The sequence below is a fragment of the Podarcis gaigeae genome, assembly GCF_964106915.1.
Source record: "Podarcis gaigeae genome assembly, chromosome: 16".
Classification (NCBI taxonomy): domain Eukaryota; kingdom Metazoa; phylum Chordata; class Lepidosauria; order Squamata; family Lacertidae; genus Podarcis; species Podarcis gaigeae.
Window position 1 is genome coordinate 8,433,499 of NC_139693.1, and position 17,860 is coordinate 8,451,358.

At 51.4% G+C, this 17,860-nt stretch overlaps 1 protein-coding gene across 1 annotated transcript in view; it reads right to left on the reverse strand.

The window, feature by feature from the left end:
• Positions 1 to 3,309: 3,309 nt before the first annotated feature.
• CRTC2 (CREB regulated transcription coactivator 2) overlaps positions 3,310 to 17,860 on the reverse strand; it is a 40,672-nt gene continuing 26,121 nt past the window's right edge. The window contains exons 8-14 of the mRNA XM_083715650.1: positions 16,788 to 16,870; positions 16,561 to 16,610; positions 15,104 to 15,348; positions 11,361 to 11,836; positions 8,119 to 8,463; positions 6,356 to 6,599; positions 3,310 to 4,445 (exon numbers count right to left, since the gene is read on the reverse strand). Coding sequence (XP_083571776.1) covers positions 4,237 to 4,445; positions 6,356 to 6,599; positions 8,119 to 8,463; positions 11,361 to 11,836; positions 15,104 to 15,348; positions 16,561 to 16,610; positions 16,788 to 16,870 — 1,652 coding nt within the window. The 3' untranslated portion in view covers positions 3,310 to 4,236. The remainder of the gene's footprint in view (positions 4,446 to 6,355; positions 6,600 to 8,118; positions 8,464 to 11,360; positions 11,837 to 15,103; positions 15,349 to 16,560; positions 16,611 to 16,787; positions 16,871 to 17,860) is intronic.

The following is a 17,860-nucleotide window of genomic DNA, read 5'->3' on the forward strand; positions in this document are numbered from 1 at the left end:
GTTCCACAAAAGCAGTGTGCATGTTAAAAAGATGGAAGGGGCTAAAGAAGCAAGCAAAAGGGGGTGGGATTTGGGAGTAGGAAGGGAGGACGAATTGTAAAGGGAGAAGGGTTTGGTCAGGGGTGGGGAATGGGCAAAGGGGTAAGTCTGATTGGGGGGCAGGGGTTCGTACCCCCTAGTCTCACACACACCCCAAGCCAACGAACAGAAACAGGAAGCCCCTTTAAAGAACACCATCAAGAATAAATTTGCTGGGTGGGATTCTGAAAGGCCTTTTGGGTGGGGGACGACACAGAATATGGAGCCAGCCCAGACTGCTGGGCCGATCTGGTTCAGTCTTGTCCACATTGTCCGGCAACAGCTCCACAGTGTTTCAGACAGGAGCATTCCCATTTCTACCCTGAGACGCCAGAGATTTAACCTGTGACCTTCGGTATGGACGGCAGGTCTCTCTGCCACTGACTTGGTTCCCTTTCTGGGTATAGATCATTTTCAACAGCAGCTTGTGACACACCACCCTGCCCTCTGCAGCTAAGCAGAACCCCCAGATTCAGTCTCTCTCAATGCAGCGGCAATTGCAGGAGGGCGACAGCAGGGAGCGCTATTGCCTCCCTGCTCTGCTGCTGAGCCAGGAGCAGATCTACTACAAAACTAATGATGTTTAAGCTTCAGAGCGCCTCATCCCCCAGACCCCAGAAGCAAATTTAGTCCATGCTGCTTAGCGTTTTAAGGTCTAGTAGACACAATTTGAGTCACACGATTTATCTTTTGCAGTATGTATTTCAAGAACCCCCAAGTTTGAGATTCAGTAGTACAGATGTGGTGAAGAAGAAAGCAGTGGTAACCCAGACCCCGTTGCTGGTTGCCCCATAACAGTTTGACCTTTGGGAACCCAAAAATGTTGGTCCGCCACTGTTCTGAGCTTTCCAGGGGAATCTGGTTGGGCTTTGTGGGGAAAAATGGACCAAGTGGACCATCTATGTCAGAGCCAACTGACCCCTTACTCACTTAGTTAAAAGTGCACTCAGACTCTCACCTGCCAGGTAAAGCAGGTGAGATGGAGGGAGATTTTGCAGGTGTACTTATTTTGTAGCACCACAAGGTGGCACTCTGGCTGCATTAATTCTCCCGGCAGGTGTTACTCGCAAGTTTTGTAGTCTTACCAAAAAAATCTGGATCTCAGATGTGGAGCTTTCTGCTATTTATTTATTGAATGGGAAGCTAGACCTTGAGAGCAAAGGCATGGTGGAGGAGCTGGTGGAAGTACAAAAAACTGGAAATTTGAGAACAGGATTGTGTTGATTAATTTGTAAAAGAAAATTTAATAAAAAATTTATTTTTAAAAAAAAGAGTGCAAAGGCATGAAGGAGCAAGTTAATGTGGTTTCAACACTGGCCATTGCCCGATCAGCTCAGGATTCCTGAGTGCTGGTGCAACTGAGCATATCTTCTGACAGTCCTCACGTGACCATAGGGACATTTTCATCCGAGGAATGTTGGAGGGCACGCAAATCTTTTACAGGCCTTTCAGGGAAGACTCTGTATCAAAATTTAAGCCAAGCAATGCTCAGAAACTGGAAGAGGCCGAAAGGGAACAGGGTAGCAAGGAGGCCAACCAGCCACACCTTAGCTTAGTCCAAAGCTTGTTACCACCTAGTCTTGCTTCTGGAAAGCTATAGGCCCTTTGTTTCCAGGTAAACGATCTTGCTTCGTGTAGCTAAACCATGGACGAATAAGGCTCTTGGCCAATGCAAAATTCGGGGAGGAATAAGGCGATCGGTGACCACTAGCCAGGATGTTCTGCCTCCATAATCGGCGCCAGAGTCGCAGAGTTCCCATTGTGTTTGGGTTTGCATTGGGGTATCTAGTTGGCCAACTGAACAGCTACATGCTAAAATCAGGGGCAGAGGAGTCGCTGAAAGCTCTGTGCTGCTGTTTTAACTATGGAATTCACTCTGTAAATGCCAGTAACGTGCGTGAACTTAGATGTTTTTAGAAGACTGGGCAAATTCTTGAAGGATATGGCTAGGAATGGCTACTAGCTACCTCCACGGTCAGGTGGCGCTGTGGGTTAAAGTCTCAGCGCCTAGGACTTGCCGATCGAAAGGTCGGCGGTTCGAATCCCTGCAGCGGGGTGCGCTCCCGCTGCTCGGTCCCAGCGCCTGCCAACCTAGCAGTTCGAAAGCACCTCCGGGTGCAAGTAGATAAATAGGGACCGCTTACCAGCGGGAAGGTAAACGGCGTTTCCGTTTGCGGCTCTGGCTCACCAGAGCAGCGATGTCACGCTGGCCACGTGACCCGGAAGTGTCTCCGGACAGCACTGGCCCCTGGCCTCTTAAGTGAGATGGGCGCACAACCCCAGAGTCTGTCAAGACTGGCCCGTACGGGCAGGGGTACCTTTACCTTTACCTTACCTCCACGGTCAGAGCAGAGCCAGAGCACCCATGAGGCAAGGTGCAGCAGTCGCCCCAGGCAGTAGATCTGGCCTCTGAGGAGCCCACTGCTGCCCCCTGGTTAAGAGCGGTGGACTCGTAATCTGGGGAACTGGGTTCGCGTCTCCGCTGCTCCACATGCAGCTGCTGGATGACCTTGGGCCAGTCACACTTCTCTGAAGTCTCTCAGCCCCACTCACCTCACAGAGTGTTTGTTGTGGGGAAGGAAGGGAAAGGAGATTGTTAGCCGCTTTGAGACTCCTTAAAGGGAGTGAAAGGCGGGATATCAAATCCAAACTCTTCGTCTTCTTCTTCTTCTCTGGCTGCAGAAGATGAGGCAGCCAAGAGCTGCCATATTCTGTTTTGCTTCAAGCCGCCTGGGCTGCCTCTGGGTCAGAGACGGTATCCTTCTGAATACCGATAGCTGAAAATGGCAGGAGGGGAGGCTGCTTTCGCGCTTGGGTTCAGTTGTGGGTGCCCCATTGAGGCCCCTGAGAGAACAGGGATGCGGGACTAGATGGGCCATGGGCCTGATCCGGAAGCACTTCCCTTAGTAAATTCGTGTGCCCAAGTATCCCACTCAAGATGACATGAAACCGGTCTGGGGAATTTTGCATCGGTTTTTCCTCTTTTGCCGAGACCACGTGGCAAGCGGCTTCTGAAAACCAGGGGCGGATGGGCTCCCAAAGTTTTGCGTCAGAAGCAGACCAGACGCCGGGGGCGAAATGTAGCTCAGGCGTCACCCTGAGCCCTTTCCTTGCAGACTTTGGGCAGCTGCTCTGGAAAAAAGAGGACCCGAGGCAGGGACAGTCCCCATGGGCCCTGATCTGGCGGGCCGAACCACCGCCTGGAAAAGCACACAAAAACCAGTGACGGAATGTTGTTATAATTAACATATATTTTAAAAAATAATAATAAAATCGCTCTGGTTTATCTCTTCCACAGTGGGGGCGGAGGGGAAGGAAAGGTGAGGTATGGGCTGAACCCAACCACAGCCCCCCCTACTTTGAGCTCCCCCCTCTGCCCGAACTCAAGCACAGAAGCCAGACCTCACGACAGATAAGGATGCAAAGTTACAAGTGCTTTACAAGAGAAACGCCCCCCCTTTCTTCCTCTCCCCCATATGTACACGGCAGCTCTGGAGGAGGGGGGGGGGCAGGAGAGAAGGGCAGTTATGTACATAATTGCTTTTCTTTAAAATAAAATTTAAAAAAAACATGATTAGGCCAAAAAAAGAGAGAAAACGAGAACGTAACCCGCCGCCCCCCCCCAAAAAAAATGCTCTGCACGCTACGAAAGTCTCTATAGCTATCGGGTGCAGGTACGAAATTTACACAGGAATAAACTTGGGGAAACGAAATGGCTGGAATTGATTTTGAGGGAGGGGGCAGACACTTGGATTCACACAAATGCGAGCTCCCCCAACTCCCCGATTCAAGGGAACTGGAACGCTAACACCTAGATTGCGTACGTTCTCTCCTGCTTTGGGGAGGATGCTGAAAACTCTCGTGGCCCGCCCCCGCCTCTAAAGAGTGCAGAGGCGTCTTCCCTGACCCTGGGGGGGTCGACCCCTGCCCCGGTCCCCTATAACCTGGGATTGCAAGTGCTCGTTGCAAAGTCCGGTCCCGGAGCACCCTAGGAGGCGTTTTAAGCTTGGAGGGGATGACGACACTTGGGGTGGAAAGGCAGGGTGGGCAAACACAATCTCCGCTGTCCCCAGCCCCTCTTGTTTTGTTTTTTCGTGGCTCAAGAGGGTCCACCTCGCAGGGGTGGCGTTTCTCGGCACTGCGGCCCTCTCCCTTCCTTCACTGGAGTCGGTCGGTGCGGAAAGAATCCTCAACGGCCGGGTCGGTCAGCAGGGCGTAGGGGTCGCTCAGCATGTTGAGTCCGTCCAAAGTGAGCGGCTCGATCCTCAGGTCCTCATCCAGACCCAGGGAGGAGGAGTCCATCTCAAAGCCCGGCATGCCCGCCAGGACGGTGGCAATCTCCCTGGAGATCCCGGGTGGGGAGTCCCCTAGAGGAGGGAAGGATCGGAGAGCAAAAAGAGATGTACAGACACAGAGAAGTTTCTTCCTCACACGGTGCATACCGTAGATTCCGGCTTATTAGGCGAATGGGCGTATAAGACGACCCCAATTGACAGCTGCCAATTTGGGAGGTCGACTTATACGCCCAGTCTTATTCGTGGCAGTGGCAGTGGGCGGCAGGCTCCGTGCCGGGAGGAAGCACGCTGGAGAAGTTGCCCAGCGGTGCTAAGCCAGCTTCGCTGGGCAGCTGCCTCCCAGCGTGGAGCGGAGCCCGCCGCCCACTACAGCTGCCCAGCAAACCCATACCCGGTGTATAAGATGACCCCCGGCTTTTTAGAGGATTTCCCGGGGTTAAAAAGTCATCTTATATGCTGGAATCTACGGTAGTTAAATTGTGGAATTCTACGTGGGGCCACCTTTGAACTACAACTAATCCAGAATGCGGCAGCTGGACTGATGACTCAGAGCGGCCGCCGGGACAGCATAACACCGGTCCTGGAGAATCTACACTGACTCTTAGTACGTTTCCGAGCACAATTCAAAGTGTTGGTGCTTTTAAAGCCCTAAGCAGCCTTGGCCCCGTATACCTGAAGGAACATCTCCACCCCATCATTCAGCACGGACACTGAGGTCCAGTGCCGAGGGCCTTCTGGTGGTTCCCTCTCTGCGAGAAGTGAAGTTGCAGAAAACCAGGCAGAGGGCCTTCTCGGTGGTGGTGCCCACCCTGTGGAATACCCTCCCATTAGATGTCAAGGAGGTAAATAACTAAACAACTTTTAGAAGACATCTGAAGGCAGCCCTCTTTAGGGAAGTTTTTAATGTTCAATGTGCTAGCATATTTTTATATGTGTTGGAAGCCGCCCAGAGGGGCTGGGGCAACTGAGATGGGAAGGGTACAAATAATAAAATCATTAGACAAATTCAGCAAAGGCTACTATAATTGGTGTTACACTTTCCCGAGGGAGGTTTGTCTGGCACCTTCATGCTATTTCGCCAAGCAAAAACGTTCCCTCTTCCACCAGGCCTTGGGCTGATCAATATTCTACAGTATTTTAAATTTGTCTGGGGTGCGTGTGCGCGCGCACTGCTATCCTGTTTTGCTTTTGTTCTACTTATTTGAGCTTTTATCCTGCATTTTCATCTTGCGAACCACCACGAGATCTTCGGATGAAGGGTGGCGCAGAAATTTAATAAATTAATTAAAATAACCACGATGGCTATGCTTTGCCTCTGCAGTTCCCAGAGTGAGGCAGTTGTTTCAGACGGCGGATCTGGACAATTGCCTCTTCGCTCTTACTTTTCCTGCCCAAAAATATTAGGCTACAGACAGCATCTTAAAAAGTAGAGACATCACCTTGGCAACAAAGGTCCGTATAGTTAAAGCTATGGTTTTCCCAGTAGTGATGTATGCAAGTGAGAGCTGGACCATAAAGAAGGCTGATCGCTGAAGAATCGATGCCTTTGAATTCTGGTGCTGGAGGAGACTCTTGAGAGTCCCATGGACTGCAAGAAGATCAAACCTCTCCATTCTGAAGGAAATCAGCCCTGAGTGCTCACTGGGAGGACAGATCCTGAAGCTGAGGCTCCAATACTCTGGCCACCTCATGAGAAGAGAAGACTCCCTGGAAAAGACCCTGATGCTGGGAAAGATGGAGGGCACTAGGAGAAGGGGACGACAGAGGACGAGATGGCTGGACCGTGTTCTCAAAGCTACAAACAGGAGTCTGACCAAACTGCAGGAGGCAGTGGAAGACAGGAGTGCCTGGCGTGCTCTGGTCCAGGGAGTCATGAAGAGGCGGACACGACTAAACGACTCAACAACAACAACACCTGTCAGGATGTTTCCCCCCGACCCCAAGGTGGGTTTCGCTCCCTCCTCCCCACTCTCTCCCCTTACCTGTGAGGATGATGTTGGGGATGGGGCCATGGCGGTTTGAGTTGCTCAGGTTCTGGCGGTTGAGCAGGTGAGGGTCGTGCGTGCTGCTGCTGCTACTGCTGCTGCTGGTGTTTGTGGTCCCACTGCCCGACAAGCCCATGTTGTCGCCTTGCGGGTAATTTAAGGCACCCAGGTCGTCCGAGAAGGCGTTGCTGTTGAACGCGAAGCCTCCGCTCATGTTGTCCATGTAGCCGTATTGATCGAACTGCGGAAAGGAAGGCTGGAGTGGGCCAGGGCCGGTTTTGGTGCTACGTTGCAGGATGGGAAGGGTGGGGAGGACGGGCTGTCACACACACACACACACACACACACACACACACATACACACACACAAACACCTGAGGCAGGCAGGCCCAGAAAACCACCCCTTGCTTCATAAGGAAGAAGCTGCCTTATGAACTGGCTGGAATCAAGGAGTTGCCAGTGCTTGAGGTGGGCAGTTTTAAGGTAAAGGTAAAGGTACCCCTGCCCGTACGGGCCAGTCGTGTCCGACTCTAGGGTTGCGTGCTCATCTCGCTTAAGAGGCCGGGAGCCAGCGCTGTCCGCAGACACTTCCGGGTCACGTGGCCAGCGTGACGAAGCTGCTCTGGCGAGCCTGCACCAGTGCAGCACACGGAAACGCCATTTACCTTCCCGCTATAAAGCGGTACCTATTTATCTACTTGCACTTAAGGGTGCTTTCGAACTGCTAGGTGGGCAGGAGCTGGGACCGAGAGACGGGAGCTCACCCCGCAGCGGGGATTCGAACCGCCGACCATACGATCGGCAAGTCCTAGGCACTGAGGTTTTACCCACAGCGCCACCCACGTCCCCAGTTTTAGGAGCCGCCTTATTTCTCTGTTTACGAGTTGTTTTGAGCTGCTTAATACTGTGTTTTATTGCTTCACCAGGGTGGCTTGATGATGATGATGATGATGATAAGCAGTGCTTTTTTTTCTAAAAAAACGTTTAGGGGTACTCTCATTTTCCTACTCATATTGAAATACTGTCCCTCAATGAGGCCAAACTTAGATTCACAAAATGTTTAGGGGTATGCGTATCCCTGCGCCCCACCAGAAAAAAAGCATTGATGATAAGAATACGAATAAGAATACGGCTGATCGACATCCGATGCCTTTAAAATGTGTTTTGGGGGGGGGAGGCCAAAGGGGCTGGCACCCCTGGTAAGCCATAGAGAACACTTGCCACGCAGGTATGCCCCGCGGAGGACCTTAAGGTCCACAAATGACAACATTTTGGAGGTCCCAAGTCGCAAGGTGGTTAGATTGGTCTCAACTAGGGCCAGGGCCTTTTCAGTACTGACCCCGACTTGGTGGAACGCTCTGTTCCAAGAGACTAGGGCCCTGCGGGACATCTTTCTGCAGGGCCTCCAAGACAGAGCTGTTCTACCCGGCCTTTGGCCAAGGCTCAGTCTGACCACCTCCTTTGGTAATTCTCATAGAACTTTAGCCTAATGGTTGCCATTAATTTGATTTGAACTGATTTTATAATGAAATGATTTTAGAATCATTTCTAGGGCCGCAGGGCCCTAGTCTCTTGTGACAGAGCGTTCCACCAGATCGGGGCCACAGCCGAAAAAGCCCTGGCTCTGGTTGAGGCCAGCCAGGAGGGTATAAAATTATTATTATTATTATTATTATTATTATTATTATTATTATTATTATGCAACTCCCAGACACAAAAGGGGGTGGGGCAAGCGACGAGGAGACACCAAGTATACTCACGTTGCCCAGGCCGAAGTCACCCAGCTGCTGGCCGAACTGGTTCTGCAGCATAGAATTGGACTGGTAATGCATTGGGTAGGGGCACTGGGACTGCAGATGATGCTGCTGTTGCTGCTGTTGTTGCTGCTGCTGTTGATGCTGTTGTTGCTGCTGCTGTTGCTGGTGTTGCTGCTGGTGCTGGTGCTGGTGCTGGTGCTGGGCAGGCTGGCGCCCCTGCTGAGAGGCCGGCCCTTGCGCCTGGTGGAGGGACTTCTGATTCTGCGGCAGGAGCATCCCCGGCTGGCTGTAGGGGTACGGGGGCAGCCTCTGGTCGGCCGGCAGCTTGCTGGTGTCCAGCGGAACCCCCTGGAGAGGGAAGAGAGGCGTTCCAGTCCTGTTAAAAGGGAGTCTGCAGCCGCAGGGGGAAGGAGGGAAGGGTTACGCCGCTGCCCCCCGCCAAGTATTGAGGCAGCGGGGTGCAGAGGGTTCAGCGGTGGAAGAGTTCAGAGGTGAACTCCACCCTCCCTTAAAAAAAAAGCAGATTGTACCAATTCAGACTGCAGGTTGGGAATGGAACCTTTTGATGCTCCTGCAAAAAGAGTGTCACTCCCTGCAATTCTAAAGACGAGCTGTTTTGGGTCGGGCCAAAGGGGGTCCATTTAGTCCAGCATCCTGTTTACACGGCGGCTCAATGGGAAGGGGAAGTCCGCAAACCAGGAGCTGCGTGCAACAGTTGTTCCTCCCTGGATGCCAATTCCTGCACAGCCATCAGGACCAGCAGCCATGCAGACAACAAACCTCCTCCATGAATCTGCCTCAAAAATCACTACACAGCTCTTTTTATCCTTTCTTTCATTTTCTTTTCTTCCCCTTTTTTTCTTTTTTCCCTCTCCCTCTCTTTTCCCTTTCTTTTGAGATTTTAAAACCACTTCTTTTATCCCGGTGTGTTTACTGGTTTGTATTGGGCCCAAGTTTCTGGAAATTTCTGGAAATGTATTAATAAAAATAGATATTTGCTACACACAAAAATTAAAGTAACTACACAGCTCCATGTAGGAAATGCTTCACAGAGCTAAGCTTCAATGTCTTCCTGGTTAAGAAGAAGTCACAATGTCTTCTTGTATTTTGCAAAACTGCCACAGGGGGAGGTTGGCAATTATATACAACTCTATGTCTGCTTTATAAAAGATCCCTGTGGGGGGAAATCTGTTGGAGGTTTAGTCATACCTGCTGAGTTTGTGTGTTTTTTTGCTGTTTGATCATGAAAACCATGTTACTGTGCACATCTCCTTATTAGCGCTGTTGCCTGGGCAATTAATAACTAAATTTGTTGCTCAACTCTTGAACAGTTCCTTTTCCCCCTTACTGTTTTGCTATGGCTTATAGCTAAACAAAACTATTCCTGCATGAATAAGCAGGCTGAGGAAGCCTATCTGTTTTATTTTATTTTTATTTAACGCAGAGAATTCTGTGTTACCCAGAGGAACGTTCAAAATGGTTCGCTCTTACCCACAAGCCTGAAATGGTACAGCCCACTCAGGGGTCTAGTGGAAAGACCTGATTGAAGGAAAAGGAAGGAAAGGGAGATATCGAGAGCTCCACCTAGTGGGCATATATCAAAGTAAAAAGTACTGATGCTTTTTACAGTCCATTTTCTACATCCTGCTATTCTCCCCGCCAAGAACTCAAGGTGGTACCCGACTCCTGTTTGCCAGGCTTGGCACTGCCATTTGGGCAGGCTTGGCAATGGCCAAGGGCCTTAAGGGGTGTGGAAGGGACCCTCACCGCTACCCACTGGCCCCATCTCTGATAATTTCATAGCTCTAAAGTCAGAGTAGGGCTGAGCCCTGCGCTAGGTGCGAGGGAGGCATGAATGGCACTGTGCCAAGGCCCCCCCACCCCAGAAGACTGGCTCCTGGTTGGCCAATCTGAGAACAGGATGCTGGACTTGATGGGGTCTGGGGCCTGATCCTGCAGAGCTGCTCTTACGAGTACAGTGGTACCTCGAGTTACAGATGCTTCAGGTTTGCAGACTCTGCTAACCCAGAAATAGTACCTCGGGTTAAGAAATTTGCTTCAGGATGAGAAGAGAAATTGTGCTCCGGCGGCGCAGCAGCAGCAGCGGGAGGCCCCATTAGCTAAAGTGGTGCCTCAGGTTAAGAACAGTTTCAGGTTAAGAACGGACCTCCGGAACGAATTAAGGACTTAACCTGAGGTACCACTGTAACAGCGAAGCCCTTCCTGCCCTGCCTCTGGGCTTCCTGGAGGAATCTAAATGGCCAATCTGAGAACAGGAGGCTGGAATAGATGGGTGTTTGGGTCTGATCCTGCAGGGTTGCACTTATGTGTCCTACACGGAGCCCGCAAATAGTCTCTGGGCAGGCCAAGAGACCCAGGTGGGTGAAGTGAGGAGAGGAGAGAGATGTTGATTCACCCCACCACTCAGGACAATGTCTGATTAAAGTTGCAAACTGGCTATGCAAGGAGGTTCCTAATGCATGTGTGCTGGGGGACGGGAGTCCTAATAACTTCACCTCGTGTGTTTTTTTGATCTTTTACATTTCGGAGGCTTGCCACATTTCTCGGATAGGAAACTGGCTGCTTGCTGGTTGCCCAAAAACATTGCATTCTCCTTGGCTGTCTTTTTAAACCAATCTCTTCCTTCATTGGCTTCATTGAACAGCTGGCACCATCTCCTAGGGAAAAGGCAACTCCAAAACCCAGAGAGATGGCCACAACTGTTCAGGAGGAGATGGGGGCTTTGCCCTGCTCCTTACTGGCAAGAGATGAGGTCATTAAAGTCAGGGACTGGGAGAGAATGCACACATGCACAGGCCTGAACAGTCTCCAGCAGATGGGAACACCTGCGATGTTTATCTGAATGGCACTGAAGTTGCTTGAGCCGCATTAAGGTGTGTTGTGGCGCCTCGGAGGGAGACACTTCCCAAACAGCCCAGCAGCTGGCGCTGTTGCTCCGCTGCCAACCCTGCTTAGACCCCCCCGGGAACCTTTCAGAGGGGAAAAACAGAGGAACCGGGGAAAAGGTTCTGGAAGCAGCCTAGAATAAACGAGGCATTGGGGAAACATTTTCCAGCAAAATTACCACCTGAGAAGGAAAAGGAGGGCGGGTGCTTTTTCCCTGGAAGCTGAGATGAGATGGAGGGAGGGAAAAACACACGACGATGGAAAAGAACCAATCTAAAAGTTATTCTTCAAAAAAGGCAGAGGCCGAAAGCGAGCGCGCGAGAGCGCCCCGTGCGTACCTGCGTGATGGAGGACAATGTGGGTGACATAGTTGGCGAAAACTGTTTAGGGTGCGGCCTTCTCGAGTCTCCGCCCATTGGGAGGGTCAAGGGGCTGAGGGGGACCCTGCGGCGGGGCGAGGCGTTCAGGGGGGCGTAGGAGGAGGCGGGGGCGGAGGAGGAAGCGGAGGAGGGGGAGCCGCCATAGCTGGGCTGCTGTTGCTGCTGCTGCTGCTGAGGCTGCTGCAGGGTGGGATTGGGCTGCCCCGATTGGCTGCCGAGCGAGGAGGGGAGGGAGGGGTTGCTGAGGGAGGAGGAGAGGGAGGGGTTGCTGAGGGAGGAGGGCAAGGACTGGTTGCTCATGGAGGAAGGGATGGAGGAGCTGCTGGGGGACGAGCGGAGGGAGGGGTTGCTCAGGGAGCCCTGCAGCGAGGGGTTGCTAAGCGAGGACTGAATGCAGGGGTTACTGAGGGAACTCTGCATAGATGAGCACAGCCCTGTGGGGACAAAAAGAAAGAACAGAACGAAATAAATAAATGTGAGTGGGGGGGGGGAGGAAATGGAGAGACACACACACACACACATACAGGCCCGGTTCACACCAGACGCCAAACCATAGCTGTCAACGTTTCCCTTCAAATCAAATCAAATCAAATATCTTTAATACAGTCAGTGACCAGAGAGCAATTTATAAAAATGACATTATAAGTAGTATTGTGCTACAAATAGCAGTGGAGATATGGCCAATTCACAGAATTGGTGCTTATATTTATAACCTTATATTTTAAGGGAAATTCCCTTCTTCCGAATAGGATTCTTCGCAAGGAAAGGGAAAAGTTGATAGCTATGAGCCAAACCGTGGAGTGGACACGAACGAGCAGGTTGCCGGAAGGACGGTCTGCCTGCTGCCGCATGACTCTGGTTTAGTGTAGCATTAAGTTTGAACCTTGAAGCAAGATAAGCTCTGGTTTGGAGGATGTGCTAAGATCATGGGCAGACAAACTAAGGCCCGGGGGCTGGATCCGGCCCAATCGCCTTCTAAATCCTGCCCCTGGATGGTCCAGGAATCAGCGTGTTTTTACATGAGTAGAATGTGTCCTTTTATTTAAAATGCATCTCTGGGTTATTTGTGGGACACAGGAATTCATTCATTTTTTAAAATTATTTTTCAAAATATAATCTGGCCCCACACAAGATCTGAGGGATAGTGGAATGGCCACCTGCTGAAAAAGTTTGCTGACCCTTGGCTAAGTCAAACCATGGTGTACTACAAACCAAAACCATGGTGTACTGCAAACCAGTGTGTTCCCAGAGTGATGGTCGCAACCACAGGGCTCCCGATCACCCCACACGGTCATGTTGCTGCCATACGACCCAGGACTAAACCACAGTTCAGCTTGGTGTTAGATCTGAACCCGGAAACAAGATAAACCATGAGCCCTGGTTGGCACAATGTGCTAAACCAAACCATGGTGCACTGTGGACAAGTAGGTTCCCAGAATGACAATTGCACTCCCACCCAGTCTTGCTGCTCAGGTACGATCCAGGACTAAACCGTGACTTAGATTACCGTTAGGTAGGTCCAAACCCAGAAGAAAGAAAAACCCTGATCCCAGGATTGGGCAATGTGCCAAGGCAAACCATGGCTTCCTTTACAGGAGGAGGACCAAGGAAGCGGCAAAGGAGCTGTGTTCTTCTGAACATCTTTGCTCTGGGAACCCGCACATCCACCAAACCACAGCAAGCCACGGTTTAGCTCACCGTTAGGTGTGAACCACATCTCCCTCGCGTACACACACAATTAACCATGGAGACACATGAACACCCCCCCCCTGCCCTGTGTGTGGCGCAATCGTGGACTGGGGGGGGCAATGGGAGCACACAGGTGGAGGTGAGAACAGAAAAATGGCATGGGCACATACTCCCAACCACATGGACCTCAGAAGGGAGTGGAAGGAAGGCCCTCAATTCCCAAAGCTGGGCAAGGGGGCTGGGAGTTGATACATGCCCACCACCCGAATAGGAGGGGAGAGGGAACCCCCAGCTTATGCTAAAGTTATCGGGTTCAGAACCATGTCATAGATTCAGGTGCCAGGGAAATGGGAAAGACTGAAGACTTTGGAAAGTTGCTGCCAGAGCAGATGGCACTGGGCTAATGACACTGTCACACTTAAAAGGTAAAGGGACCCCTGACTGTTAGGTCCAGTTGCGGATGACTCTGGGGTTGTGGCGCTCATCTGGCTTTATTGGCCGAGGGAACCAGCGTACAGCTTCCGGGTCATGTGGCCAGCATGACCAAGCCGCTTCTGGCGAACCAGAACAGCGCACGGAAACGCCGTTTACCTTCCCGCCAGAGTGGTACCTATTTATCTACTTGCACTTTGACGTGCTTTTGAACTGCTAGGTGGGCAGGAGCTGGGACCTAGCAACGGGAGCTCACCCCGTCGCAGGGATTCGAACCGCCGACCTTATGATCGGCAAGCCCTAGGCTCTGTGGTTTAGACCACAGCGCCACCTGCGTCCCTGTAATACTTAAAAGAAACCCGTTAATGAACATGCCCAACTTGGGTTCGTTCATTTCAATAGGCCAGGTTTAACTAACAGATCCCACTAGTGGAAGCCCGCCTGAGAACTTAGGCTAGGGCAACGGGACTTCCCCACACTCTTCCCGGTGCCCCACCGCAATTGGCTTGTGTTTGTAGAACCCACACAGGAGAAGAAGGAAGATTGCTCCACCAGTGCAAGCAATCTCTGCTTATCTGATGGAACAATCTCCTTTGTGCTATGCTGAATTCCCCCCAATGGGTTTGTTGTGAGCAGGACTTGACTGAATACAACCGAGAGTCGCAGCCTCCGACGGGTCGCATTCAACTAAGTCCTACCCAGAGCAGACCTACTGAAATGGATGAACCTGGTGGTGGGCCCTCCAAATGTTGTGGGACTCCACTTCCCATCAGCCCCAGCCAGCAAGGGCCAAAGGTCAAGGGTGAAGGGAGGTGTGGCTTAGCAAAATCTGGAGGGCATTAGGTTGGCAGGGCAGTTGATCTAACTGATCAGTCGATCGACTAAACACTGCGGCCCCAGTGGCCCTGGAGGAAGGCAATCTCCCTCTCTTGCCCACCATCGGAATGGGTGGGGTAGTGCGCCATGCTCCAGCAAAGGACGAATAAGGACTCACTCTTAAGTTCCCAATTGTTTGTGACCCTGTTTGGGACACAAAGGGGGTGGTTTGGTGAAAACAGCCCCCCAGGCCCAATGCTGAGGCCTGGTGGCCCACATCTAATAATACAGTGGTACGTCGGGTTACATACGCTTCAGGTTACAGACTCCTCTAACCCAGACATAATACCTCGGGTTAAGAACTTTGCTTCAGGATGAGAACAGTGGCGCGGCAGCAGCCAGAGGCCCCATTAGCTAAAGAGGTGCTTCAGGTTAAGAACAGTTTCAGGTTAAGAATGGACCTCTGGAACAAATTAAGTACATAACCAGAGGTACCACTGTAATAGTAATAACAAATTTTGATTTATTTTTATTTACATCTGGCCTACAGACCAGACATTTCCTGTCCTATCAGCTCCCCCGCATTCCACAGTTTGGTGGTTTGAGGAAGGGCCAATTGTGGGGCTATCCTGTGGTTCTGCCCACTGTTTGGCTACACACACCAAGCCTTCACACACACACACACACACACACACACACACCCCGCCCCAGCGCTTCTCCTGAGTTCCCCGGCTGGGCTCCTCTGCGCACGGTCAAGGTGTCACCTGGGGAGTCGTAGCCGGGGCCGAGCCCCATGCCGCCGCTGATGCCCAGGTGTGTCATGGTGTTGGCCAGGTTGCCGGTGCTGCTGCCGCCACTCAGGCTGGGGTAGGCGGACTCCTCCGGGTCCAGTGGAGTGGGCAGCGGGGAGGGGAAGTGGAGGTTGGTGAGGTCCGGGAGGGAGCCCCCCGTGTTGAGGGCGGTGGGGATCAGAGGCAGGTTGGCAGGCTGGTCTGGGGATGGGAAGATGCTGAAAGAGAGACAGGCAGAGGGAGAGATGTCGTTCTGGTGAGGACTCAAGACTTCAGATGGGTTTACACACAGAGAGCGTAATGCATCACTTCAAAAGGCAGGTTGGCAGGTATCACATTTTTAATGCAATTCTCCATTTAAAAAAAAAAATCCCTGCAGTTAGAAAATGTGCACAAAACCTCTCCCCACCCCCGCACGTGCATCCTTTCTAGCTGCAGGGAGTTGTGCTTCGCTTTTTTAACATGGGGAGGAAATATTCATTTTAAAAAAGAAGAGAATTACAGTGGTGCCCCGCAAGACGAATGCCTCGCAAGACGGAAAACTCGCTAGACGAAAGAGTTTTCCGTTTTGGAGGTGCTTCGCAAAACGAATTTCCTATAGGCTTGCTTCGCAAGACGAAAATATCTTGCGAGTTCCTGCGGGTTTTTTGCCTTCCCCCCCCTTTTTCTAAGCCGCTAAGCCGCTTATCCGCTAAGCCGATAAGCCGCTAATAGCGCTAATCCGCTAAGCCGTCAATGGGCTTGCTTCGCAAGACGAAAAAACCGCTAGACGAAGAGACTCGCGGAACGGATTCTTTTCGTCTTGCGAGGCACCACTGTACATGATCACCATCATTATTGTTATAGGCCTAAATATACAGCCTGCTTCAAATCCCCAACCTATCATTTAAGTGGGTAAGTTAGACACAGGTGGATCTATATTTACCGTATTTTTTGCTCTATAAGACTCACTTTTTCCCTCCTAAAAAGTAAGGGGAAATGTGTGTGCGTCTTATGGAGCGAATGCAGGCTGCACAGCTATCCAAGAAGCCAGAACAGCAAGAGGGATTGCTGCTTTCGCTGCACAGCGATCCCTCTTGCTGTTCTGGCTTCTGGGATTCAGAATATTTTTTTTCTTGTTTTCCTCCTCCAAAAACTAGGTGCGTCTTGTGGTCTGGTGCGTCTTACAGAGCGAAAAATACGGTATGCATTAATGTATTTCCCACAATGCAAAATCGTAAATTATCAGGGCTGGAAACAAACTTTGTTATAAGAATAAATAAAAGAGATGCCTGAGAGTCAAAAGTGAGGGTTGCCATCTCTCTGCTGGAAGGCCATTCCCTAACATGGGACTGGTGACACTAAATGACTGACTTGTGGTTGAGGCTGGAACTTGGGGACCGAGCCGGGATAGAAGGGCTTCCCAGCTGGAAATCTGCAATGGTACTTACTGGATCCCAGGCACCTCGCAGGACCTCGGACGGACAGACGATGAGGAGAGCTGAGAGAGGAAAAGAGGAAGGTGGAGTCAACTGAAAATCAATATACAGATATGGGGAACTTATTGGCCACACGGGGTTCCGATGCCTATGTGATCAAGGAATGCCAAATCATACAAAACAAGTGTCTGGGGGCTGCAGCTTTTGTTGGAATCTCAAACTGCGCACAATTCACCTACTTTTTTGGTGTCCCAGGGCTTCAGCAACTGCTTGCCGTCGTCCAGGAGACTCTCCTCGATGGAAGGCACATGGAAGGGAAACACTGGAAGAGAGGAATACCACAGAATCGTAGAATTGAAAGGATCACTATGAGGATCACCTAGCCCCAGGGTTCCCCAAACTTGGGTCTCCAGCTGTTTTGGGACTACAACTCCCATCATCCCTGACCACTGGTCCTGCTAGCTAGGGATGATGGGAATTGTAGTCCAAAACAGTCCACGACCCAGTTTTGGGAAACCCTGATCCAGTTCAATCCCCTGCACATGTCGGAATCTTTCACCCAACATGGGGAAGAAACCCATGGTCCTGAGGTTTAGAGTCTCATGCTCTACCGACTTGAGCTATCCCCCGGGGTCAGGTGGAGATAGGACAGCTGGTCAGGCCAGTTGTGGCTCCTCCCCTTCAGGGGTGGAGCCTGGGGAAGCCACGCCCCTGTGGTGTTGAGAGGCAAGGCTGCAGGGAACTGTCACTTCCGCAGCTGGGTCCACACCATGTCTCCCAGCATGCCCTGATCGAGCACACAGACCACCAGAGCATGATGGGAGATGTAGTCTTGATGTCAGGAAATGGTCACAGCGGAGCCAGTTGATTCTAAGGAAGCGGCAATGCTCTTTTTTGGGCAAGGGCACCCAAGTTGCCTTAAATTTTTCCACAGTGGCTGCCCCACTGTTGCAGCCGTGTGTGGTTTTATTTCACAATTTCTTGCATTTATATCCCGCCTTTTTCTCCAGGGAGCTCAGGGTGGTGTTTGTGGTTCTGACCCCACCTCTCCTCACTTGATCACCACAAAAACCCTATGAGGTAGCGGAGGCTGAGAGACAGCAATTGGCCTGAGGTAGCCCTGCAAGCTTTGTGGATTTGAACTACGGTCTCTTCCGGGTCATAGTCTTAACCGCTACGCCATTGCCGACTCGACAGTCAGCGTGGGAGTTTTCAGTGCCTTTGCTTATGGGGGGGGGGGGTAGACAAACCCTTTTCCTAATCACCATGGGAACAGGCAACCCAGCACCCCAAATGTATAAGCCAGCCTTGC